At 48.0% G+C, this 27,847-nt stretch overlaps 1 protein-coding gene across 7 annotated transcripts in view; it reads right to left on the bottom strand.

The window, feature by feature from the left end:
• Window positions 1-27,847, bottom strand: part of BRD3 (bromodomain containing 3) — a 336,658-nt gene that overhangs the window by 262,093 nt on the left and 46,718 nt on the right. For all 7 annotated transcript variants that reach the window (XM_085612657.1, XM_085612615.1, XM_085612646.1 and 4 more), the window contains exons 4-5: window positions 25,649-25,856; window positions 25,041-25,175 (exon numbers count right to left, since the gene is read on the bottom strand). In XM_085612657.1, the coding sequence (XP_085468783.1) occupies window positions 25,041-25,175; window positions 25,649-25,856 (343 nt within the window). The remainder of the gene's footprint in view (window positions 1-25,040; window positions 25,176-25,648; window positions 25,857-27,847) is intronic.

Below are 27,847 nucleotides of genomic sequence, written 5' to 3'. Positions count from 1 at the left end.
CAATTCAGCAAAAAATGGGGGCAACCATGCAGAAAGAGGGCACTTTCTCACACAACTATCTTCATTTGCTGGTTTGGCGCATGGAAGAGGAGCAGGTACTTTATCTATTCTGCAAAGATTCTAATGATAGAGAATAAGGAAAACAAACTTCAGAAGAGAATAGCAAGCTTTACATTTAAAACATATTAATTAATCCAAATAAATTACATATGGACACCTGGCTCACTAGTATCCATTTTCATGCAAAAATGTTTGTCACTTTCTATATCACTATCCCTGGAACATTTCTTAAAACACTGGCAAAGACAATTGCTCACCCCTTCATATTGGGAATGCAGAGTTGTTGCCTTTGCTAATGTTTGTCTATAAAACATGGTTTATAAAAAGTCACAAAAAAAAAAAATCAAAATGCTGGAAGAAAAGCAAATATATCTTATGTCATCTCAAAACTACACACAAGTTAATGTTTTAAATCTTTTTAAAAGGCAGTTTCTCCCTCAGAAAACAGATAGAATTTAAAAATAATTATGGAAATGCCAGAGTGTGAAGCAATTATGTAGCTGAGAAACTCGTTTTGACCAGTGCCCAGTACATTCCTTAAGATGGCTTCCCTGTTCACTTGTACTGTCAGCAACTGAACTGGCCAGCACAGGGGCATATCAGTGCATATGCAATCATGTCCTCACCTGTACTATACTAGACCCTGCTGTAGGGCTGTAAGGCCTGCTGTAGGGGCGACGTTCAAATATTACATGCAGTGTTATGGTACATGACACACAGTGTGTGCCATGTCGCGTTTTCACTTTTTAGAGCACCTTTTCACGCGGCCTGCAGAGGCAGTCTGCCCAAGTTTGGGGCAAGGTCCCTTGGAGTGGCACAAGATAGGATGCAGCTTGTAGCGACCCTCTTTAATACCTATGCCCTAGGTACCAGGGGTACCACTTACTAGGGAGTTACAGAGGTGCTAAAGGCCTGACCAACTGGGGATCAACTGAACAGTTAACTTGTTTTCGGGAATAGAACACTGGCACTGGGGGGCTTGGTTAGCAGGAAGCCAGTCAAAGTTGCATAAATACCAGGCAAAATGTGGGGGGACTACTCAAACAAAAAAGTTTCCTACAGCATGCAGGAGAAAACCCCCAGAAAGAACCCCTAAAATCTGCTCTTCAGCCATACCCAGCCAAAGTATGACTGTTGCTGGAAGGGCCAAGTAGCAGCACAGATGTGGGGGAGGTAAGCAGCACATGAAAGACATAAGAAACCCATTTATTCTCAGGGAGTGCTGAATACAAATAAAAAAGTAGTTCCTTAAACACAGGCATTGGAAGGATATAAGCCAGCCAATGTAAAGGACTGCTGTAGGAAACTGGCTCTATATATACTACACCAAAATGAGGTATAGTGTGTATAGAGTCCAGGTGACCCCAGAGATAGGCAGAGGTTAAAGTTAGATAGAACCTCTCTCTATTTATGGTAGACTGGTCGAGCAGTAAGGCAGTATCAGAGGACAGTGTTAAGCATTTGATGTAAACACTCAGTCAGCAAATTAATTCACACACTCAAGAACTGAACTCTAGGCCAATTGTTTTTGTATACAAAATATACTGTTTTATTTTTAGAACCAAGCAAGCCTGGCACAGGTAAGCATTAAATACTTTACAGTAATACGTTGCTGAATGCAGAACAGTTTAAAAATACAATAGGAATTGTACTTTGTTTGATTTACAGGGGATACAATAGGTTGCAATACTTAGCAAATACAGTACATTGAAATGAATAGGCTTTTTCAGTAAATTACAGGATACCTAGACTCAGCACTGGAACATTTCCTGCAAACAAGTAAATATATTTTGGTTATTCGTGCGATTTTTAAAGAATATTTTTAGATTTCAAAACGCCACACTTAGAAACCTTTTGGAAGAAAATTGCCAATGTTATCCTATGGAGGAAAAACTGGTTATCGGTTCACAGGTAAGTTATCGACTGTGGGAGTTAAGGCTCTGGGGTTAGACTCAGGGGTCCCCCCGGGTAAGTGATGCACTCCTGTTAAACCCTCAGCGGCACTAGGGCACCCGGGTGCAGAATGTTGAGGCCCAATGTTATTCAATGGGGGATAGGAGGCCTCAGTTTGGTGGCTGCTGGCAAGCAGGCCACTGGGTTGTGGGAGAAAAGCTCCTACGGTTTAGGTCAGGGCAAATGGAGAAACAAAGTAGCACAAAAGGTGCACCCTCAGCGGCACTGAGGCGGCCAGGTGCAGAGTGCTGTTTCGACATTGGGAGCTCTGCGGTTTCCAATGGAGAACCTCTGGTTTGCAAAAGCACAGCAGGCAGGGAGACGAAGGACTTCTGGGTGCGACCACCACCTCAAGGGGTAAGTTAGGAAGTTAAGGGTGGGTTAAGCACCGTTGGTCTGGGCACACAAGGCCATGGGGCGTCGGGTGCAGGGGTGCCTTTTGGGGTCAGATCTTCATACCAGCTCCTGGTTGCTTTTAAGGGAGCCTTCTGGATTTAGACTGCAGGCGCCGGCTGGAGGCTTGAGGCAGGTATGGGGTCGCCGGATCTCGGTTCAGGATCACCCGGGTTGACCTCCTCGTGGTGTTTGCCCACCCGAGCTCGGGCCGTGGACGGCGGGTGAAGTGTGAGGCGGATTTGGGGTTTCCGGCTGCTGCCTGCGGTTGCTGTTGAACAAATCCGGTGTTCACGGGAGAAGCAGTCTTTGGAAGGGAAGGCACGCAGGCAGGTCCCTCCAGGGTTTTTGAGGTTGCTGGCTGCAGGACACACTGGGATTTCGCAGGAGCAGGTTAGAGGGGAGACAGGCCGGTAGGGCTGGGGTCAAGTCAGTGGGAGTCGTCCTCTTGTTAGCTGCTGCACGGCTGTTCGGTCATTCTTTTCTTCCTTGCCGTTTCTGGATCTGAGGAAGCAAGGTTCAGGGTGCCCTCTAAATACTAGATTTAGGGACGTTACAGGTAGGTAGAGGGCAGGGACCAATGGGTCCCTTCCCTGGGGTGGGTACACCCCTTATTGTGCCACCCTCCAGTGGGAGGGGGGCAGAAGCATGTCCTTGGTTGGTTGGGTCCCCCGATCCCCAAGATGGCGGGGAGTTGTGCTTCACTTGGTCTCCCCCACCTGAGGGGTGGAGTTGGCAGAGGTGGGCACACCTCTCTCCCTCACCTGTTTTGCCAGCCGGTTATCCAGCCCAAAGTAGGGGGGTAGAACCAGTGGGGACCAGTTGCTGAAAGCAGCAAATGGCCTGGGGAAGCTCACAAAGGTGGCACGCCTTTGAAGCTTCCCCTTGTGTGAACCCGGCCCATCCTCGGGGAGGAGGCTTGGCACCTTGTCCCAGGATGTGCATCTGGTGGTGGCGGCCTAAGCAGCCACTCAGTCTTGACACTAGAAGTTGGTCGAGTTTCAGGGGGCATCTCTAAGATGTCCTCTGCTGAGTATTTTACATTAAATCCCACACTGGCAGTGTGGGGTTAATGTGCTGAGAAGTTTGATCCCAAACTTCTCAGTTTTCAGTGTAGCCATTATGGTGCTGTGGAGTTCGTAACGACAAACTCCCAGCACCATATACTCATGATGGCAGCACTGCACTTACAATGTCTAAGAATGGACTTCGACACTGTAGGGATACAGGGCTCAGGCACCTGTACTCTCACCACTGGTATAGGGCACCCAGCTAGAGGGGTGACTGGTCTGTGCCAGGGCAATGGTTTGTAGGCATGTCACACAGGGATGTGTGCCATGTCGACTCTTCACTTTGTTCTGCACCAAGACACGCAGCCTGCAAAGGCAGTGTGGGAGTGTCAGGGTACAGGACATCTAAGGGTGGCACAATACGTGCTGCAGCCCTTAGAGGCCTACTCTGGTCACAGTGCTCTGGGTACCTGTGGTATCATTTACCAGGGGCTGACCTGTGGCCAGAGATGCCAATTGGGTTTAGGCTTCAATGCAATTTTAGGGAAGGAACATAGGCTCTGGGTATCCGATTAGCAGGAGCCCAGGGCACACTCAGTCAAAGATCATCAGCCATTCAGCAAAACGTGGGGGCATACCATGCAGAAAGAGGGCACTTTCTCACATCTGCCAAGAGGACATGCTCCAGGGCAGGGACGAATACAAGAAAAGGGAGGCAAGCAATTGAATGAGAAGCAAGAAAATGAGCGACAAAACTAATCAATGGTAACTTAAGTTCACAACAGGCCTGTTACAACCAGACCGCTTGTTTGGTCTGGTAGAGGAGTTCTAAAAAAACTGTTGTAGCTGATTTACTCCTTGTAAATTTAGCGTTATGTCTTCCATGAAGATTATTCAGAGGCTGCCTTTCCTACGTGTATAGGGGCATAATACCAGAAAAGCTACACTTGCCGACAGGTGCTTTAATACATTTTTAAACATTGGTAAAAGAGCCCTCCCCCCTATTTCCACACAAACCATTTTATACAATGATATATTCAGCTCCCGATTGGGAAATAAACTCAATAGTGGATATATAAATTTAGGCCTTTGAGGAAATTGCTAATTAATGATGCCAGAAATGGAGATTTTCTGTGGTCCATATTAAATTCATATCTGGTGCGATCTGATCTGAATTTTTCTTTTATGAAAGATAAACTATATATCCAACATGTTAGGGGCGTGGAGGGATCAACCAACTTCTCAAATCACAGCAAATTCACTCTTAACCTATGCCAATCTGCAGAATGATTCCTCTAACAAGTGAAGAAGATGAAAAACCACAGCCGCTGTAGAGTGATCGTGATCCTTCTCATTCTGGCTGGTTCTTTGGAATAATTTCCTTTGGAATGAAAGTGATCTGCAAAAATGGTTACAGAAAGGGGTTTCAATCAGATTATCAAAAGTAAGTCTTCCAGGGATCCCAGCTAATATAAGATGACACTATGTTTTGGCATTTTTCTTTTTCCTCTATAGCTTGTAGGTCAACGAGAGTATGCCATCCATACATCGAAGTGCTGGGCAAGAATTTTAAGTGATGACCAACTTGTCATCTTCTGACAAGTTCTGCTTCGAGGCAGAGTTTGTTAATTCTGTTCATCTGATAAATTAATTGAAACTCAGTAGATATTTTACTATCAGCATAAATGTTCAATTGTGCCATTTGCAAAAGTGATCTTGCCTCACTCCTATCTTATCACTTAGTAGTGGTCTTGATCATTTGCATCAGGGCCACACAGCTGATAAATAATAGATCAAAGCCAAATGTATGGTCAAGAGTTCCAGAAGGGTGATGAACCACATGCCCTGGGACTATGCTCCGTCTACTTTGATATCATTAAAGTGTGCCCATCACGTCCTCAGCCTGAGGGAGGAATCTTGGACAACCTGTACTGGCATTGTTGGAAGTTAACCCTTTTAAATTGATGTTTTGTCTACCATGGAAGTTACTCCGATGCTCCACTTACATAATGACCCCACTTGCAACCACCAAGCCCAACTGCCAGATTCCCCTCACCGCGGACGACATCCTCAAGATCATGAAAAGCACCCACTCCGGTGCCTCCCCTGCCCGCATCACAACTTCAGAGCAGGTACCACCATCGGCTCCGAGCTCTGCCGCACTATCAACTCTGCCACCTTCCTGGAAAGACTAGAAAAACACAGATCAACCCCTTGCTGAAGAAACCCTCTGCTGACCCAACGGACCTCAAAAACTTCAGACCCATCTCTAATCTTCCTTTACCAGCCAAGGTCATTGAGAAGGCCATCAAAGCCCAACTTCCGAGTTCAAACCACAGCACCGAGACCACCCTCCTCGCAGCCACAGACATCGCGCTCTCCCCGACAGAGGTAAAACTGCCGCCCTTATCCTCCTGGACCCATCAGCTGCCTACGATACAGTCTCTCCCCGCACCCTATGCACAAGACTCCATGATCTGCGACAATGCCCTGGAATGGATCCGCTCCTTCCTCACCGGCCAAATACAGTCAGATTAACTCTGTTCCTCTCTGAACCCACAGAGATCAGCTGCAAAGTGCCTCCGGGCTCCTCCCTGAGCCCTACGCTTTACATCTACATGGACCCACTTGCAGCCATTTTCAGGAACCACGACTCAACATAGTCTCATATGCCAATGATACCCAGCTGATTCTCTCCCTCACCGACGAAACCACCGTCTCCAAGAACAACTTTCATGACGGGATGAAGGATGTCACTGCCTCGAGCTCAACTCAGAAGTCTGAAATCCTCATCGTGGGCTCCACGCCCTCCGTTTGCTAAGACTCCTAGTGGCCCGCAGCAATTGGAACGACAGAGACACACAGACAGTCAGTCACACACAGACAGTCAGTCAGACACAGACAGTCAGTCACACGCAGACAGTCAGTCACACGCAGACAGTCACACACAAGGAACAAATAGTTTACCTGTCGGTGTAGTTTTGCAGCTTGAAGATCTTTCTGGATTCACTATGCTGTGCATTATTCCGCGATCTGGTTGTTGGGTCCGGATTCGTAGTCTTTCCTTTCTTTTTTTTTGTAGCCCAGGTGAGCGTCGACGTGCTTCCTGCGGAAGTCCCACCCTTGGGGCGCCATCTTCGGGTTCTTTTTTCCTCTTTTTTTTTTTTAACCCTAGGCGAATGATTAAATTATATGTCCACTTTTCTGTAGTATTTTATTCCTTCTGTTCTTCTTTGTTTTCCCTCCTCTTCCTCCATCCTCATCTTCCTGGCGGAGGTGGGTGGGTTCGCTAGTGAATCCAGAAAGATCTTCAAGCTGCAAAACTACACCGACAGGTAAGAAACTATTCGTTTTGCAGCGTGAATCTTTCTGGATTCACTATGCTGTGCATAGACTTTGTAGCGGTTTGTTATCTTTGTGGCGGCTGGGTGGTAGATGAGCGTTGAAAATGTTATTGAAGCACCTTCTGTCCTACTTGTGCTTCCTTGTTCATCTGTATGTCCACGCAGTAGTGCTTGGTGAACGTGGGCACTGAAGCCCATGTTGCCGCCAGGCATATGTCCTGAATGGGCGTGTTTGCCAGAAAGGCAATGGTTGCCCCCTTCTTCCTTGTGGAGTGAGCTTGAGGCCCCTCTGTTAGGTCCTGTCCTGCCTGTTTGTGGCAAGACTGTATAGTCAGTGCAATCCATCTAGCAATGGTGCCCTTTGTCACTGGTCTACCCATGAAACTCGTTGCAAAGGACACAAAGAGCTGCTTAGTTTTTCTGTGCTCCTTGGTCCTCTCAATGTAGTGCATCACTGCTCTTCTAGCGTCTAGAGTGTGTAGAGCCCTTTCTGCGTTCGTAGTTGGGTTTTGAAAGAAAGTCGGTATCTGAATACTCTGGTTCATATGGAACGCCGACACGACTTTAGGCATGAAGTGCGGGTCCGTTCTCAGGACAACCCTATCCTTGTGTATCTGTATGTAGGGCTCTTGTAGCGTTAGTGCCTGCAGCTCGCTCACCCTGCGTAGCGAGGTTATGGCTACCAGAAATGCAGTCTTCATAGTCAACATTTGCATTGAGGCCTTGTGGATGGGTTCAAACGGCGCCTTCATAAGCTCCGTTAGGACCACGTTGAGGTTCCATGCCGGCGGCGGCAACTTCTTAGGTGGCGCGATTCTTTTCGCTCCTTCCATGAATCTCTTTACTACCTGCGACGTAAAGAAACTTCCACCTTTCTCCCCTATTGTGTAGGCTACTATCGCCGCTAGATGTACCCTTAGGGAGGTCGAGCATAGGTTACTTTTCAGAAGGTGCGTGAGGTATCTCAGCACTGTTGAGTCCTTTGTCATTTTGTTTTGCAGCCCTTTTTTCCTGCACCATATTGTAAATCTTTTACATTTCGCACTATAGCCTTTGCGTGTAGTTGGTCTCCTAGCCTCTCGCAGCACTCGCATAGTGCTTGGAGGCAATCTAAGGTCCGCAAACTAAGTCTTCAGGAGCCATGCCGCCAGGCTGAGGCTCTCTGGTTCTGGATGTAGAACCTCTCCGTTCTACATGGAGAGCAGGTCCTTTCTTCTCGTGAATCTGTGGGGATTCCCTTGAGCCATTTCTAGAATTTGGGAGAACCAAGTCTGCCTTGCCCACTGTGGTGCCACCAGGATCAGTGTCATGTTGCTGGTTCTGCACTTGTCGAGCACCCTGTGTAACAGTGGTATCGGCGGAAAGGCGTAGGCAAATGTCCTTGACCAGCTTATCCATAGGGCATTCCCTTGGGATTGCTGATCTGGTTGCCTGGACGCGAAGCTTTGGCATTTTGCATTCTGGCGTGTTGCAAACAGGTCTATTGTGGGGGTTCCCCATTTCTGGAAAAGCTTCTGCGTTTCGTGCCCATTGAGCTCCCACTCGTGTGATGCCGAGGTCTGCCTGCTTAGCCAGTATGCCTCCACATTGTCCTTCCCTGGTAGGTGAATCGCCAGCAGGTCTATCTTGAGAGGTATGGCCCATCTCCAAATCTCCTGTGCCAGAGTGGAAAGGGGGAACGACTGTGTCCCACCCTGTTTGTTGATATAAAACATGGTTGTGGTGTTGTCCGTTTGAATGAACACTCTCTGGTTGTACAGGTGCTTCTGGAATGCCTTCAGGGCTAGCAGGACAGTCTTCAAATCCAGGTCGTTGATATGTCTGACCGCATCTGCCGGAGCCCACAGACCCCTCACTCTGAGTTTGTCCATGTGTGCTCCCCATCCCCCTTGAGATGCGTCCGTGGTGATGGTCACAGTTGGGTTTGGTGGTGCCAGGCTTTTCCCTGTAGTTATGATGTCCCTGTTCCACCAAGTTATCTCTTCCTGCACTGCCTGCGTAACAACCACTAGATCTTCACAACTTCCGCTTGCTTGCGACCATTGCTGTTGTAGCCATTCTTGGAATGGTCTCATGTGAAGGCGTACATTTGGGACCAGGTGGATACATGACGCCATCATCCCCATGATCTTGCTCACTGTTCTCACTGTCAGAACTCTCCCCTTCTGGTAGAGGCGCGTCTCCTTCAGTAGGGCTGCTGCTCTCCTGTCGCTGGGCACGACCGTTCTGTTTATGGTGTTGATTTTTGCTCCCAGGAAAATCTTCACCTGTTCTGGCTTCATTGATGACTTCCCCCAGTGTATCGAGAACCCCAGGTTCGTCAGTGTCTTTGTCACCTGTGCTGCGTGTTTTTCGCACTTCTTGTGTGTGTTTGCTTTGATCAGCCAGTCGTCTAGGTAAGGGTACACATGAATCCCCTTCCTTCGTAGGTATGCTGCGACTGCCGACAGGAATTTCGTGAATACCCTTGGTGCTGATTTTAGACCGAAGGCCAGGGTCGTGAATTGGTAATGATCCTGGTTGATGCTGAATCTTAAAAGCCTTTTGTGCCTTCTGTTTATTGGGATGTGCAGGTAGGCATCTTTGAGATCCACGGTGGACATGAAGTCTCCGTCCCTTATTTGGGGCAGCACCTCCTGTAGTGATGTCATTTTGAACTTCTGTGTTCTGATGAATTTGTTTAGGTATCGCAGGTCCAGGATGGGTCTGAGATTTCCGTCTACTTTTGGTACTACGAAGTAGTTCGAGTAGACCCCTTTGTTCCTTTCCTTGTAAGGCACTGGCTCGATGGCTCTCTTTTCGAGCAGCTTCAGTGTTTCGTCTCTGAGTTGAGCAAGCTCTTGACCCGAGCGTTGCCTTCTTTTTGGTTTTCTGTTTGGAGGCGTCCCCTCCAAGTCCACGCAGTAACCGTGTTGTATGACGTTCAGTATCCACTTGTCTGTGGTAATACGTTGCCATTCCTGTAGGTAGAGTCCCAGTCTTCCGCCTACCGGTGTTGGATGTTCGTAGGCGATCGGGTCTCTTCCCCCCCCCCCCCCCCCCCCCCGTTGTTTTTGCATTGCGCCTCACCCCTGGGGGTATGTTGGGGGTGAGCATCCCCATGCGTGCCGAGTCACTTAGATGAGGGTTGGTCACCCCCTCGTCTCCTTTGGCCACGTCCGTTTCCCCTCCCGCGAAAGGACTGGCCCCGAGGCTGGTACTGCCAGTTCTGTTTTTGCTGACCTTGCTGGCTGTGACTGTCACCCTGCTGTCCCTGCTGGAACGTCTGGTGTGACGCTCCCTGCTGGTTACCTCCTCTACCGTAGGGCCTCCTAGTTGGGGTGCCTCTTCTCATCCCCCTGAACTGTAGGGCCCCCATGGACCTCGCCGTCTCGTTCTCTTTCTTCAGCTGGGTGAGCTTTTCGTCCACTGTTGCCCCGAATAGCGTTTCCCCGTTGAAAGGAGTGTTGAGTATGTTGTTCTGCACCTCCTGTTTGAATCCAGAGATTCTCAGCCAGGCCGGTCTTCGTTCGGTGATCCCTATGGCCATCAGTCTGCTTGAAGTCTCCGCCCTGTCCAATGCAGTCTTAATGCATGAGTTGGCTATATTTTTACCTTCTTCCACAAGGTGGGAGGCTCTTTGGCGGTACTCTTCAGGGAGGTGTTTGACTAGTTCCCCCATCTCGTCCCAGTGCTGGTACTGGTGTCGATTGAGAAGCGCATTGGAGTTCGCCATGCGCCAGTGCATGGTGGCGTTCCTTTCGACCTTCCTCCCAGTGAGGTCCATCCTCCTGCTTTCCTTATCGGGGGGTGGCCCAGAGGTCGCTGGCACGTTGGCCCTTCTCCTGGCCGTGGAAGCGATGATGGAGTCGGCAGTGACCGCTCCCTTGATGTAAGGCGGGTCCAGGGAGGAGTGCTTGTACTTCTTCTCCGCCCTGGGAGTGATGGACCGGCATGTTGCTGGTTCCTTAAAGGCCTCCTTCCCTTGGTTCATTACACTATGGAGCATGGGAAGGAACTGGCTCCTCCTCTGAATGGGGAGCAGTGTCTCGAGAAGGAAATCAGCTTTCGATTTCTCCTCGTCCAGTTTTACCCCAAAGGCTGCTGCAGCACTCCAGACGACCATATAGTACACCCCGATGTCGTCGGGCGGCGAAGGCCTCGAAGGATACGTGTCCACGGGCTCTTCGGGATTTTCGGCATCGATGTCTTGCCATTCCAGCTCGTGAGTGGTTGATGGCGCAGAGCCGTAGAACGACTGCTGGTCGTCTTCCTCGTCTTCGCCTTTATAGTAGGGGCCTTCCTCCTCCCCCTCAGGATCTCTCGGCAGCCCTTCGGTGTCGAATTAGTCCTGTTCCTCGATCTCGACGACGTCCGTCGACGGAGTCGTTGGAATTCTGAACGGTTTCATTTTGGCGTCGAACTCCTTCTTCCTCTGAAGGATGCTGTCCATCTCCGCCTCGAGCCTTCTCTTCTTTTTCTCCATCTCAGAGATGCTTTCGACGTCGACCGCAGGTCTTTTCGACGGAGCTTGCGTCGACGCTGGCTTGTCTTTCTGCGTCGAACGCCCCGTTTCGTGGGCTATCTTCGACGAACTCTGCCTTTTGGCGTTCTTCGGCACCAGGGAGTCCTTTTCGCAGGATCCGCTCGGCCTTTTGTCCATGGATCCACCCTTGGTCGTCGAAGTTTTCGGCGCCGGTGCTCCTTTTGAGGACTTTGACTCAGATTTGAGAGTCACTCTCAGGTTTTCGAGGCCCTTTCGGGGGTTTTGAACTCGACGATTCTCTTACCTCGTCAGGCGTTTTCTTGGCAGTCTCTACGACCGTGAAGTTTTCGGGTTCCTCGGCGATGTTGTCCTCATCGTCGGTGGAGAGGCCCAGATCGTAAAGCGACGGGGCCTTACCCTTGCCTTCCATGGTGAAGTTGGCTCTTCTCTGGCGTTCTCTCACCCGGAGCGTCTTTGGCGCGAAAGCTGAACAGGCGTTGCAGTCCTTGCTCGGGTGGTCGATCGGTAGGCAAAGGTTGCAGACCGGATGCTGGTCCTTCTGCGCGAACTTGTGGTGGCAGTTAAGGCAGAATTTGAACGGTGTCTTGTCCATTGCGCTCAGAGCCTCTGAGTGCGCATTTTCCAAGGGCGTCGAAGAAAATTCGTGAAAACTCTTCCTTCTTCGCATCCCGGATGAAAGTTACTCCTCTCAGTGATCTTAGTAGTTCTTTCCTCGACGAAACTCGCGTTTTCTCCTTCTTCCTTCGATTGAAATCCTGGAGCTTCTCGATGACGATCCAGACCCAACGGCGGAAAAAAGAATCTGAAGATGGCGCCCCAAAGGTGGGACTTCCGCAGGAAGCACGACGACGTCACGAGAGGTGCACCAAATGGTGGGACGTCGACGCCCACCTGGGCTACAAAAAAAAATAAAAAAAAAAGAAAGGAAAGACTACGAATCCGGACCCAACCACCAGATCGCGGAATAATGCACAGCATAGTGAATCCAGAAAGATTCACGCTGCAAAACCTCAACAACCATGAGCTGCTAGATCAACATTGTCTCATCCTGCTTCCACACGCTTTTCCTGCTCTAAAAGATCTTCAAGTGGATCCCCACCTGGTCCATGGAGACATTCATCCACGCACTCACCAGCAGCAAAATCGACTACAGCAACGCACTCTATGCCAGCATCACCAAGAATTCTTCAAGAAACTGCAGAACATTCAGAATGCCTCAGCCCGACTCCTCCTCAATATACCCGGTGCATCCACATCACTGGCCACCTGAGAGACCTCCACTGGCTCCTGGTCAACAAAAGAATCACCTTCAAGCTTCTCACACATGCCTACAAAGCTCTACATGACACAGGACCTGCCTTCCTCAACCACCACCTCGCATTCCACGTACCCACTGGAGACCTGCCTCTCCACCGCAGGCACAGTCACTGCCTCAATTCAGGAAGGACCTCAAGACCGGCCTCCTTCGACGGACCATCCTCCCCCTCACCCCCGCAAATTGAGACCCTTATATAGGAAGCTGGTTTCTGTTGCTGCCAGCAACTTCAAGAAACCCGGAGGACCTGCCTGCCTTCCGTCCCAAAGACGGTCTCCTGTGTACATCGGATTTGTTCATCTCCAACCTCTGGCCCAGGCTGGAAACCGTGAATCCATCCCACTCTGCACCCGCTGTCAACTGCCCGAGCTTGAGTGGGCAAACACCACGAGGAGGTCTCCCGGCGATCATGACCCGAGATCCAGCGATCCCTGACCTGCCTCCAGCTGAAGCCTGCACCCTAAATCCAGAAGGTCCCTCCAACTGCAACCAGGAGCTAGTAAGAAGATCCAACCCTAAAAGGACTTGGGTGCCTAGCCAACCCCCGACATCCCAACTTACCTCTCGAAGGGGTGGTCGGGCCCAGAAGACCTTTGTCCCCGAGCCTGCAGTGCTTTTGCAAACCGGAGACTCCCCATTGAAAGCTACAGGGCTTCAGACGCCAAAACAGCACTCTGCACCCAGCCGCCCCAGTGCCACTGAGGGTGCATCTTCTGTGCTGGGCTAAACCTCATTTGCCCTGAGATTAAGTCCAGGAGCTTTGCTCACACAACCCAGTGGCCTGCTCGTCAGCAGCCACCAACCGGAGGCCCCCTATCCCCCATTGGATAACATTGGGCCTCAGCATTCTGCACCCGACCACCAAGTGCCGCTGAGGGTGTAACAAGAGAGCATCCTTGACCCTGGGGGATCCCTGAGTCGAACACCAGAATACCTACTCCCACAAAAAAGAACTTACCTTTGAACCGTTAACACTATTTTCCTCCATAGGGTAACATTGACTGTTTTTCTATGAAAATTCTCAGGTGTGGAGTTGAAAAACTTAAGAAATCCTTTTAAAATTGTACCGAGTAACAAAAACGTTTTTACTTACCTGATTTCAGGAAATGTCACAGTGCAGTATCCAGGTGTACTGCCCTGTGTTAGAAGTAATCTAAAGAGTAACTAACCTGGAATTCTACTCCAAAGCTTATAGAAAGTATATGTACTGTAGTTTCAAAGCATCGCATTTCTCAGTAACAGTACTGTAAATCAAAACAAGGTGCATATACAATTACAATCTAAACTGTACTACAACTGTATATTTACTGAAACGTATTTATCATTTACCTGTGCCAGGCTTGTGTGGTTCTACAAAATAAAATAACTACGAATATTTTTATACAAAAACAATTGGTCTGAAGTTCCGTCTGAGTGTGTGAAATCATTTGCTGATTGAGTTTGTACAACAAATGCTTAACACTGTCCTCTGATAAATTCTTACTGCTCGACCACACTGCCACAAATAGAGAGTAAGGTGTTATCTAACTTTATCTCTGTCTACCTTTGGGGTTCCACTGGACTCTGTGCGCACAATACCTCACTTTGGTATAGTATAGACAGAGCCAGCTTCCTACACCTGTTCGCTTTGTTCCTTGTGCAGTTGACGTTGGTCGCTTGCGCCTGATGCCATTTGGGTTTCGTGGGGTAAAAGGTCCTACTCTATTATCCCTATTTCGAGGGCAAGTTGCTTGCGCATATTCCAGACCAGCCCCATGCTGTGTCCCTTTATGGCAACCTTGAATGCTCCCCATTCAATGGATGTGCTGTGGGTAGAGCCAGCAATGTACTCAAATTATTACGTTGTGACCGCTTCTAATGAGGCACGAAATGCGGGATCTTCCAGCGCTGTTGGCTGGAGACGCCAAGAAAGGACCACTGGCGGGCCGGCCTCCCAACTCAGCTGCAGTATTTGGGGATTGTGATTAGAGTGTGTGAGAATTAAGTAGTTGATAGTCTTAATAAGCAGCAGTAGTGAGGGGGAACCTACAATCCGATCCAGCTGCGCATGTAGGCCATGTACGTGGGAGTAGAACGAGTATATGCGGGCGTATGGGTTTCGGGTGCGCCAAATATCTATCAGGGACCAATGTGTGAGTCAGTCGCGTAGGGCCAAAGCGTTGGAGGAGGCGGAGGTGCGTGTCTGTGGGGCAAAGGAGTGGTATAAAAGAGTGTCAAGTACTGAGTTGAAGTCCCAGCAGCCAAGAAATATCAGCCCAGGGTGCAAGCATAAGTGTAAGGTGGCATAGGAAAGCTAGCTGTTCTACATTCGGGGCGTTATTGAACCAATTAAGAATAGACTGTCCATTTAGGCGGCCTTGTACAAGGACATATCTGCCACCCGTATCGGTCTCTAGCTCTTCTGCTACAAAAGGGGTTCCAGCCCTTATCCATGTTAGCAACCCACTTGCTTGTGTGGAAATTTTGGTACTGAACACCTGCCCTCGCCAGTGCCTACAGAGTCTAGTGGCCTCAGGTTGCGTGATGTGGGTCTCCTGTAGCAACGCTATGTTAGCGGCCCTGCGCTGCAGATACGAATATATGGAGTAACGCCTTGCCGGGATTTGAATACCTCTCACGTTCCATGTAATGACATTTGTTTGCGCCATTTGCAGGTGCTGAGTGTCCGGACACTGTGCCCTACTCGCCATGGCTTCCTGACCCCTTAGTAATAGTACTGTGTAAACATGGCAGCTCCAGGCAGTGTACGCTTCAGTGCGGGGTGCCCGAGAAGACGTGAAAGTGAACAAACAATGAAACTTGAAAAACATTACCGGAGAGGAACCCCAACGGGGGTCCTCCCAAACCTTGTCGCAGATTTATCCTGCTTCAACCAACGTTAGTTCAAAATGGGGTTGAAACGTGTGGTGGTGGCAGTTTCTTTGTGCCCTTGTGGTTGGTCTCTGGGACAGACCCTTGCAGAGAAAAGCAGGCTTCGGAAAGTTCTTTGTGCATCTGTGATGTTGTAGCATGGGCGGACGAGTTTCTATTCACAAGATCGTGCCGGGCTCCGCCTGGCTGTTTTCCTGCGTCTATGGTGACAGTACAGCGAATGGCAGTGCTCATTGGAATTGCGTGTATTAGAGGTCGCCTGATGTCTGCGGCGTTGCCTCAGGGAGGCTGGGTGAGTCTAGCCCCATGGGCCACGAATGGGCCTGCTCTTCATCAATCATGAATTGTACAGACTCAGTATCTGGATCTGAGCGGTGAGGCTGGTCGCCTATTGCTGCTGCTATCTGTATGGCCTTACGGCGTTCAGTAATGATTTGTTCCAGGTTGGGGAGTGTGATCTGCGTGGTTGTTTAGCTTCCGGTTGTTTGTCTTGTCGCGCCTTCGTATTTGCTTCAGGTTATGGATGTCCTGAGGAGAGACCTAGCTCTTCCAGCCATTTCCAAGCTTATGTGGGAGAATCAAAGAAGTGTGTTGATCTCTCTGCCACCGCACAAAGACGGGCTGGGAACAAGCAGGAGTAACGCATACTCCGCTCCTGGAGATGTTTCTTCACCGACTGGAAGGAGCTTCTGCGTCTTTGGACCTGTGCAGAAGAGAGGACGTGAGGGTTACGTACTGTTATGATTGGGGATTTTCGAGTCTCCCTTAGCACAGCGTGTCTATCTCAAGTTTAATAGCTGGATCAGGAAGGGTCTAGGTCTTGCTCGAGGGGGAGGCCTACGGACCGGCACTCTGTGTGCGCGTGCTTCACAACAAACTGGGAGACACCGCGTCCTCTGGTAGCAGGCCCCGTATTCTCTGTTCTGCACAGGACACTTGGTCTTGGCCTTTCACGTCCTCTGGCAGTCCAACCACCTGCACATTGTTGCGCCGTGACCGGCCTTACTCGTCCTTTAACCTTTCCTCCAGAGTCTGAATCCTGTTAGCAAGATTGAGCATTGTAGTTGTGTTTGAGTTGGTGTCGGGGAGAAGTTCTATGATCGCCGTTTCGTGGGCCTGTACCCTGTCCGCTACCTTCCTGTGATCTGCGTGAAGTCCGTGGCCACTTTGTCAAGTTTTGCTTCCAGAGAGGAGCGAGTTTGTTCCATCGTTGCACCCAGATTCTCCAATGCATTCAAGACTTTTGCCGACAGCGACTGATGTTGTAGGTCAGCACCTTGTGTTGCCCGTGCCTGCTGTGGCCCCTCTGGGTCCGACCGGGTGCATGTCTGGGAGGTGGTGGACCGCAGTCGACCCATGGCTAGCTGTTGGGCAGAAGGCATAAGTATGTCCAATCTGGATTTGCGGTCTTGGGGAGCGCACCACAGGCGTGCCGGCGGTGCAGGGTTCCAACACGCAACCCAGTCTTGTCAGTCCCAAGAGGGCCAAGCAGTTCCTGTGCGCACGGGTTCTGCAGGCACTGGCAGATGGGGGGGAGGGGGGGGGCAGAGAAGACCTCTTTTAGTGTTCATGTCTAGGCCATCTGGTGTACTTCATGCATTTCTGCACAGGGCCGCTGTGTTCTTGCCACGGCCCATGGGAAGAAGAGGGGGACGGCGGGACGGATGCAAGCCCTGCCCAAGCGGTGACTTTCAATATCTCCAATGGGTCGGCGGCCAGTCTCCTTGGCCACGCATTCCCAGCCTCCGTCAGTCACCCTCCCCAAGAATTCTCCCAGTCTGATGGGGGGCGGCGCGGCACATGGAGGGTCTTTTGGTCCGTGCCCTCAGCAAGTGTTGCTGCTATCATGGTGTGGGCTGCTGACCACAACACATGGGGAAGCCCAGTCACTGCAGGGGGAGGGCGTGTGTTCCTGGTGCGGTCCAGACGATAGCAGTGCCCAACCGCGTGGGGGTCACCACACAGGCCCCCCCATGCCGTTTGTACTGACCGGCCGGGGGTTGAATTTGAGGAGGGGGGGGGGGGGGCTGTAGCAGACCCGACCCCAGTGCCTGTGGTCCCTTGGACCTAGGCCCGACACAGCCCCCAGTCCTGTCTGTTTCTCTCCATGTTCCACTCCTCGCCCCCATGTGTTTGTTGCACCCAGGGTAACGGGTGATCGCCTGTGCCATGTCAAGCCCCCAACACTCCCGTGAGCAACTCAGTTGGGTAGGCGTGGGGTTTGCAGCACCCGTGCCCACCAGTCAGAAGGGGAAGGGGGAGGAGGGGCAGAGCGGACCTCTCGCAGGCACCTGTGCTTCCTTGGACCTGGGCCCAACAACACCCCCGGGTCCCGCCCAGCACCTCTACCCCGTTCTCCACTCCTTACCTCTGGGCAGTCTTTGAACCTGTAGCTCTCATGCGGCACCCCAGGAGACTGCCTGTCTCGCCGTTTCAGACAAGTCCCCGGGGGAAACGCAATCAGGTAGGTGCCAGTTGCCGCGGCCTCCAGTAAGGGGGCCGCCGTCTTCCTGGTGATTTCACCTCACCAAGCGCCACGTTCTCGTAGCGCCCTCAATTTTCACCATGCTGCCCTGCGCGTATTTTCTCTACGCTGCTCCGCGCACCAGCCCTCTTATCTTTCCCCTTTGGCGCTGATGACCGGACTCTGGGGCTCGAGAGGCCAGGGAGCTCGGTGCTGTGCACGCGGCCGTAGCGGTAGGAGGCGCCAGCCGATACGCGGCTCAGATCTTCACCGCCTCGTATTTACCTGTCGCAGCCTCCATACCAGCTGAGCCTCTGGCCGGAGGGAGTGGATTCTTTGCTTGCCATGTGCGGATGTCGCCTCTGCTTAGTGGAATTGGCAGGGTATTCAGGGCAGACCGCGGTGCGTTGCTAAAATGCGTCCGCCATCTTGGCCACTTGGCCATGCCCCCCTACCCCCCCACAGACCCAGTTCACCATAGTGAGAACACGCCTAGGAGGGGGCCTCGAGTTCAGAATGGGGGAACTGCATTTCTGCAGTGTTTAGAGGGAAGTGTTTAGCAGCTAAACTATGGGATGGAGAGAACCTGGAAATTTGACCTTTGAGGATGTCGGCCTGGGTTGGGGGAGGGTGCAGAACATACTGAAAAAAATCAATGACTTATCAGACTATGGTGCCACAAGGGAACTCATTCAGCATTGGGGGCAGAGTCTATCATCCTCTAACAAGCACACTGAAAGAGAGAAGACTGGTAGAAGGCAAAGATTAGGGGAACCTGATAGGAGGGAGCTGCATTTGCTTGCCTGACTTGTGAGATTAGAGCCTTATATTGTAGATTGTAGCTGGTAGCAAAGGCAGTGGGAACTTTGCTTTAATAGTGAGAGGTAGGAAAACTTGGGTGAGCGCGGTCTGCAGCTGAACAATCTTTGAGAGCCTAGTTTTGTGATGCTGAAAACCAGTTAGGGAGCAAAGAGCGAATGGCCTCTTGTGGGAGTTTTGGCCAATCTCCACCAGCACCTACCAAATAGTGAGGCCGATAACACAAGTATCCAATAAATGAGGCATTTTAGTTCATTGACCACCAATGAAATAAAATTCAGTTTAATAAACTAGATAACAGGCAACTGTATACACGGATATGCTTTAGTTTACCTTAGTTACATGAAACACATACATAGTACCACAGGAGCATTTTCTTTCGTAAAACCGATATGAATAATTTTCAGAGCCTCATACATTACAGTGCCAATAAGGTTGACCCTTGTGCAAATATTTTTGGGGAAGACTGATATAATTTCTAATTCAAAGTTCAAAAACAACTCAGCTCCTGGGGTAGCTAAACAAACTATTGCAAAAGCATGGGGGGGGGCGAGCAGACCCCCGCTTATACAAGACTGGAAGGACGACCTAGACTGGTGCCAACTGGCAGAGCGCAAGGCTTATCAGGGCTGGGGCTGCTCCTGTAAGCACGAGGTGGTGTGGGGTAGCTGGGTCTAATACAGGGAGACCTGAGGTAGACTAGGTGTAGAGCTGGAAGGGGGGGGGGGGGGGGTTGGAAGAATTAGGAGACACCCGAGGCTGGAGTGTCTTTCGCACAACATTGTGCCTTTGGAAAAGTACTTGCCAACACAATCACTGTCGGAAACGGGTATGGTTTGTACTTTCCTAAATTGACTCGCTATATGTGCCTATTCATTCTACATGCATTGTTGTATACTGAGCAACTGTTCAATAAAAAGATAAATAAAATAAATAACCCCAGCTCATACACAATCCTTTCTCCCCAAAGAGGGTTAAAAGGAAGGCATGCCTTTATATAGTTCTGGAGTGGGCATTTTCCTAGTTATCAACATAATAGATTTCGGCTTGATGGGTAGTGGTGAGTAAGCTGTGTAGATATATTACTTGGATCTTAGTCCAGTGTTAGGTGCTACCCTTGCAGGTCCACTATAGACAAGTGTTAGTATGAATGTAAAGCATTAAGCATCAAATCCAATTAATTGAATATCACACATGGATATAGGATTAATAAATTGCTCTCTCTGGAGGGATCCTGATCCACATGGTAGGAAGTACCATTTTGCCAGAGTCATCCATGGGTCCATGTACATTGGTTTCACCCATATCGCTGTAGTGGCATGCACTCAAATACCATACCATAGTCTTGTGGATCAAAGATGCTCTGCATATATGGTGATCTTTTTCCTTTTTATCAAAAGACAACCATTTTTCTCCTTTTTTTGTGCCACAGTCCCAAACAGGACACTGCTCATCCTGACTACCTAGTCATGTTTTTGATTACCATCTAAAAATATAGGCATTGTGCCAACTATTAACACCAACCCAGTACAAGACTTGTGATGACAAATGCCCCCATTGCCTCAGACAGATTTGAGACATTAACTGTTTGAAACATATGTTAGGATTGCCACAAAATCGGGATCATTTGTATAAATTAAGTTACTGTCTTAAGTTAAGGGCCCTAATAGAACCATGATCTTTATACAGGCCAGTGAATGAAAATGTTTCTAATTTGCCTAGTTAGGCTACATTTTATACATACTGTCATTTTACTGTTTGGTACCAAGTGACCTCATGGGCTCAGGTTGCTAATGCAGCCACTGCTAACTATAATGAACCCAGCAGTGTCGGCAGACAAGGAATCAGTGCAACACTTACACTAGTCAAAATTTTTGTAATGGGTGGCAAAAAAGTGCTCATCCGCTCAACCCTATTGTCTGCATTTGTTTCTCACACTTGGTAATGAACTTCCCTTGTGAGAGCTTTCCATAAACATCACTTACTTCCACCGCACCATGAATCATGGCTGTGTGTGCAGTGGCGCTGTAGGCTGTCTGTGGCACTGGAGTACTCCTGGCCCTCACTAATGCCAATACCACCATGAAAGCGGTTGGAAGTAGACTGTTGTACAAACATGCTACATAATAACTCCAAGATCATGTCAGTCACCCAGTACTGGTACTGTACTAGCACTTCAACAGGGGTGGAATAACTAGAGATGTGCCACAAGCCACTGGACAACAGAGGACTCTAACCAATTTGGTCCACTACTGCGGGTGCCAGCTAGACACAGAATCATAAACCAAGCTAAATATCTCAGAATGGACAACTTAGCACTCATAACTATTACCCTAAGGGACCTGCAGAGTTATTCAAAGCGGTCAGCTTTACTGAAAACCATGAACAGGAGAACCTATTTCTCACAATTTCTCATCCTTCAAAATGCATAATACTGTGGTCGTTAACGTAATAACTGCAACTCGGTGGTCAAACATGACAAAAATGCTTCCAACAAAGGCTCAAAAGAACTCCTTTTCAACCACCCACTTTTCATGGATTAACATGCTACCTACCTAGACAAGTGTTTCAGAGTGCCTAACAGGGGAAATAAGCACTATCTATATGTTAAAACAGAATCCCTCAAACATCTCCTGCCTTGTGCTCCCCCAACACCATCTCGCATTTACGAATTGTTAGAGCAGGTAATTCCTTGACACCTCCGTGGAACTTATTCACAACTCTTCCAAGCATCATTTCAGAAGCGAGATCTAAAGTCAGTGCTTCTTGACTCAGGAACCCGCTAACAGTCTCATCAGGAGCCAGAATTGAGCTGGAGGCTGATCCTTTTTCAACCTAGCTGTAACCTGCATTCTGAAAGGTTTCTTCCTATAGACAAGCTGCATGCTATAAGGTATGTGCTGCATGTTTATGGATGTTGATGTGTGAACTGGACAGGAATGAAAGCACCCTCCCATATGCAATCCATGCAGCCCTAGAGAGGCCTTCTCACCTGTGCTGCTCACATGTGCACTTGGCTCTATCAACAGTACAGGCCTTGGAAAACTAAAAACATCTTCACAGATCTATCAGTACATCAGTGTACATTTTCTGCCCTTCTAAGTTGCCCAAAAGATTTTTTTATTTCTGGCAGTGATAAAAGGGTGGCGCCCTAGCACCCCATACGCACGAGTCGTCAAAGCTTATTACGGTGTCATGCGCAGCATGCCATACAGCCCTGCATGTTTGCAGGGCTATATGCCAGTGCAGCATAATAAAACATTCCTGCTTTGCTTGGGACTTACGAGGGAACGACCCTGATGGCTCACACTGTACTGTAGTTCCTATATCCCCGATAGGCTCTGCGCATTGGAATAATATACACTATAGTTTTGACATAGGACTGAGGTCAGTATGTCTCTATCGAGTACATTAAACTTAATTACTTGTGTGTGCCAGCTAACTCAGAGGTCACTAGAAACTGCTCGAATATACAAGAAGGGATTAGTTTCTGACAACCGCATAAACATGACAACTTTGTTTCCCTTATAGTCGGAACAATCTCAGAACCGTGGAAACAATAGATAACAGTTTCACTCAGTCAATCGTGCATGCTTAATTTCTACAGAGTTGCACAGAAATAGAGAGACGGGCGTTTCAATAAAAAGGGGTTTATTGAACAGTCTTATTTCTCATGCAAGAGATATGAACTGCTACTATCGTAAGACAGGATGCGAAGTACAATACGTACAGGGTTAGTAGCAAGATAAAATACTGCAATAGCATGGTTTGTAGCTATGGCATATATTCATAAAATACATACATAAATAACACAGGCTAAAATGTGAATACTCATCTGATGCTTTTAAATAGATCTACCGCAGTGTACCTAACCTAAGTGTAGTACGCGGTAAGAAGTAGTTGCAGTTTTCTAAAGTATAGCTAGCTATAGTTTTAGTTTTGCCAAGAGTTTCTGTAAGTTCTAGTCTGCTCCATACCTTAGAATGTGTGAGGTTGGAATCTTTCCGGGACTCTATATCCAACACCCCGCAAGGGGAGTCGGAAACACTGGAGCTGGATTCTCTGCGATGAGGAAGACAGCGTCTGGTCAGTGCATCAGGCTGGAACTCGATCTCCTTCCGAACTTGCCGTGGCAAACCACAAGTAGGCAGTCGAACTGGACCGTACCAGAACCAAGGTTTGCCAGGGCAAGTGCAGGTATATTTATACCTTGAAGGTGTTTAGGAATGCCTGTATTGACGTAAAAGTCGGGCATCGGAACGTCATGAATGAACCCCTAAGGAATAGATGTTCATGCATAATAAATGAGTTCTTGGAGAAATCAATATCCAAGCAAGGGAAATTCCTAACGGCTTAAGTCTGGTTTTCCAAGAACTCGCGATATGGATTGACGGATGTAGGAGACCATGCCTGTATTTGGTTAGCATGGACAGCCTAAATAAGGACTGGATTTTCTATGCCGAAATAAGGGCAATATGAAATGTACCTATATAAGGGCATAAATCGAGAAACCTATATACGGAAATTAAATCTACACACAACAACACAAGACAAAAACAGCCGCTGATGTGAAACCAGAAGGACCCAAAGTTTTAAGGCAATATCCAATCCTCTGATGTACGCGATTGGTGAGCCTTTAACATAAGGGCTTGCTCTCCCTGTCCAAGCAAGGCCCTTTACAGTTAGAGCTTTACAGTATAACCCTGATAACAGTAATGGTGTCAATGTATTGGGGGTCATTCTCCCCCTTACCAACCTAACAAAGGAACCCATCCCAGGTACTACAACAGAAATAATATGCCCCACGCACTCCAGCCAATTAGTTACGCTCCCTCAATGGTATTAAAGACAGTCTCCTCCTGTGTAAACAATCCATTTTTTTTTTTATAACTCCACTTAATTTACTGGGCCTTAACAACAATATAATCCCACTAATTATTCTATCTAAACATCTTCAAAATACCAGCGCAGGAGAAAGCCTTGGCTACCCTGGTATCCCAAGTGAAACATACCCATCTTGTGTAAGCTTGATTTGACCCACGATAGCCGAAATTTAGCAGGGGCTCAACAACACTGGCAGCAGATTTAACCAAAGTTTGATAAACTTGAAGACCAGAATAGGATTGACTGATCTAGATGGGCTGCTTTTGACATAGAGCAGGTTTATCCCATTCACAAGATAAAGTAGCAATGTGTCGCTCTCTCCATCGAAGAAGTAGATATATCCAAGGGCTTGGGAAAGCTGAGAACCATGGATAGAGAACCAATTCTCTCTCAGTACTGAAAGGCTGGTACTGCATTACCAAAGCCTAATTACCAATGTCTACTTGTGAGGATCATGCACAGGTAATAATGGTCTAACGCAACATTTATTTGTTAACAAGATCCAAATGAACTCACTAACCTCATTAGCTTAGCACAAAATGGGCAAGAATTTCCAGGAGGAAGGAGCACCATGCAAGTAAGAAAACTGACCTCAGCATGAAATACACTGCTTGAAACCAATAGTAGGCAGAATGCAATGCAAATGCAAGAGGAAACAAAGTACTGCTAAAACATTTATTTCTTAAGATCACATTAAATGACAATTTAATAAAGAACAAGAGCAGGAAGCAGAACAACCAAATGTTCTTGTAAGAACAAAAACCAAATAGTGAAAATCTGTCTAAAACTAAAGTGTAACAAAGTAAAGCAATTCCCCTGCCTCAACAGTGCCATGAAAATTGGGACAAGTCAATTTGTAATGCTCAGGTGAATAATCAACACGAGCGCCTCATTTCAAGATTTTAAAATAATTGGCAACCACGAGTCTGTTTGCTCCCATTTTGGGAGGATTTTTTAATATTTTAAAGCAACCTGTTTAATTTCCATTTAGTAAACTAGTACGGATGCCTCATCCTGTCATCGGCATATCCTGACTCCCCTGGTTTTAGAACTTCTGCATCAGGAATATCCGCAAAGCTGTGACTAATCAGATTAAATCTGTGCATACCCCAAGTCACAAAAAAAGCATTTGTTGGGTTAAGTTTGTATCCAACTCAGGCAGATGTGATGCAATCTCCTTGGGATCTCTAAAAAAAGATGTCATGTAAGCCACAAGTGTCCATGTCATACCACGGTTTAGAAGACAAAGGCAGCAAAATATGCAAGTTTCACCATCACCAGTACATAGACTGTCATGGTAATAGCTTTGTATGCAACAAACAGCTCAAGATTCATACGAACTTAGCATTTTTAACATACTGTGCATGTGGATTACTTAAGTGTTGAGGTCTACACCAATAAAAGTCACCAGAGAATCAGTCACAAAGAAAAAGCTAATGACCTTTAAATCGCTGCCTCCGCTGCTCTGCCACGCTTTCGGTTCGCCTTCCGATGGTTCGGTCTGGTAGAGTTGGTTTCGAGGGCGGTTTTGGAGGTGGTGTCTTTTCTACAGGAGGAGCGGGTACAGGTTCTGGAACTAAATTTTTTAGAGAGGTCTTTAAATGGACCTGTGAACAGTAAACACTAACACGCAGCATATTTAAGAGCACTGCCCGAGACTGCAGATTTTAACCCCTGAATACATTCTGATTACACTGGCACAAAAAAAGGCATTACAAAACCTCAGCTCTATCGATGCAGACAGTTTATGGAGAAGGGATGGTTGGGGTCAATGAAATATCTGAAATGCATATGGCCAACTCTTGTGGGTGCAAATTTAGCTGCATACGATAAAAAAAAGAAAATAGGTCCACAGAGGTAAATACAAGAAAGGTGCAAGATGCCGAAATGCAATTTTAAGAAACGCAAATGTAGGTTATACACATATACTCCTGCAAGTTTTATGCACTGCAATTTGTATTTTTTGAGAGCCTATATGGCAAGCCAAAAAGTCCCAAGTGGACTATAAAATTAGAAATTGAGACGATTTTCAATTGTGTTTGATTTTACCTGGGGGAGCAGGTGGTGTCACTACACCAACTACTGCAGTCTTTGCCACTGGTCCTGCTGCTGCTGCTGCTTTTGCAGCTGGCAGTTTCCGAGATTTGCCCTTTGGAATTGGTGGTAGCAACTCCACTTCTTCTTGAGGCATTTGGGCTACTTTCTGAAGAAAGATTTTCTCCAGGGCTTGCGCCATCAGGACAATGTCATCTGTGGGCTGTTCAACAAAAGACCGCAGGAAAAGTAAGTTTAGTTCGGACTTTCAATAAAATGTTTGTAACTAATAACAGCATATTGACCTAAAAACATGCAAACTTTTACAGTTATTTCATGAATCATTTGACTGCATTTCTAAGCAATTTAACAAGGCAAAAAGCAAAACAAATAGGTGTAGATAGCACTTGAATTGAAGAGAACAGAATAAAACAGCCCCTGCTATAAAGGTCAATCTACTGTAAATTTCATTCCTTGGATCAACAATATGCAAGATTAAATGTCCTTGCATAGCTTATTTGGATAGTTTCCACTATCCATCATGCAATCATTCCTTTGGTTACCAATGTACCTATGCTTGTCCTAGCAAAGGAGATGAAGAGATGGGTCCCCTTCAAAACTGCTTTTGTCTCCTGTAGATGGTATGCAAGTGCCCCTTCAGCCTTTGTCTTTGGGTCCTGAAAGACGGGCAGCAGTTGGATGCTTTGATTGAGGTGAAAAGGCGCTACTACCTTTGATAGGAACTGTGGAGTTAATGTTAATGTTAATTTAATTTATATAGCGCGGCTGCTACCCGGAGGTGTCCTGGCGCTTTGTCAATACAGAATCCGTGAGGGAACAACAATGGAGCGCTAGAGAGTAAAAAGCCAGGTTTTGAGGGCCTTCCGGAACATAAGATGATTATCAATCGATCTTAAGCGAAGGGGTAAATCATTCCAAAGTTTGGGGGCTGCAAAGGTGAAGCGCTTGCCGCCCCAAGTAGCCTTACGAATGAAGGGAACCGTAGCCAATTTGGCTTCAGAAGAGCGTAAAGATCTAGCAGGGGAATACCAAGTGATGTTTTGTTGAAGGTGTTGTGGGCCCAGTTTATATAGAGCTCTGTGAACTATGCACAGAGATTTAAATTGAATTCTGCGCCTGACCGGGAGCCAATGAAGCTCTTTGATTTGATCCTTAATGGGCACAAATTTGGGAGTCTGGGTCAGGAGTCTTGCTGCTGTATTCTGGACCCGCTGTAACTTCCCTAACAGGCCTTCTTGTAAGTTTAGATAAATGCTGTTACAATAATACAATTTAGGCATAACAAGAGATGTAATGACCGTCTGTTGGCAGGATTTGGGGAGGTAGGGGAGCAACTTCCTGCAAGTCCTAAGCAGATGGGAAGTGGAAGAAACAATGGTATTGATTTGGTCCTTAAAAGACAGTTTATCATCAAGATAAATGCCTAAATTTTTTACTTTGGATGTAGGTTCTGGTAGTAAGCCCATGTTATCTGGCCACCAAGATGGATTCCAAAAAACCGGGTTGTTGCCAAAGACAACAACCTCAGTCTTATCAGTGTTCAACTTAAGACTGTTATCAGCCATCCAGGAGCCTACCACCGCGATGCACTCCTTGAAGCGAAGAGGGGCAGAAGCAACATTCTGGGGTGAGAGAGAAACCACGATCTGTGTATCGTCTGCATATGACGTAAGGGAGAAACCAAATGACTTGATCAGTGGGGCAAGTGAGGTGACATAAACATTAAACAGCGTGGGGCTGATGGAGGAGCCCTGTGGCACCCCACAAGGAAGCCTAAATGGCTTAGACGTAAATTTTCCCAGGGCAACTGAGCTTACTCTCCCCGCTATAAAGGATGAGAGCAGCTCCAATGCTGAGCCTCCGACACCGATCTCATGCAGTCTAGCAAGAAGAGTGGCATGATTCACGGTGTCGAAGGCTGCAGAGAGGTCAAGCATAATAAGTGCTGCGTGACCACCCTGGTCTAAGGAGGTTTTAATTTCTTCCGTTGATTTTAGCAGGGCCGTTTCTGTACTGTGAGCACTTCGAAAGCCGTATTGAGTGGGGTCAAGGAGATTGTTCGTGCCCAAGAAGGTGCTCAATTGGCTGTTAATGGCCTTCTCCAGTATTTTTGCCGGTAGGGGAAGACGGGAAATTGGCCTAAAATTGTTGGGATTGCCTGGGTCAAGCGAGGGTTTCTTTAGAAGGGGAACT

The sequence above is a fragment of the Triturus cristatus genome, chromosome 1_2 (assembly GCF_964204655.1).
Source record: "Triturus cristatus chromosome 1_2, aTriCri1.1, whole genome shotgun sequence".
In the NCBI taxonomy this organism is placed as follows: Eukaryota; Metazoa; Chordata; class Amphibia; order Caudata; family Salamandridae; genus Triturus; species Triturus cristatus.
The sequence above is the reverse complement of the archived record's forward strand: the minus strand, read 5'-3'. Positions and strand labels throughout refer to the sequence as shown.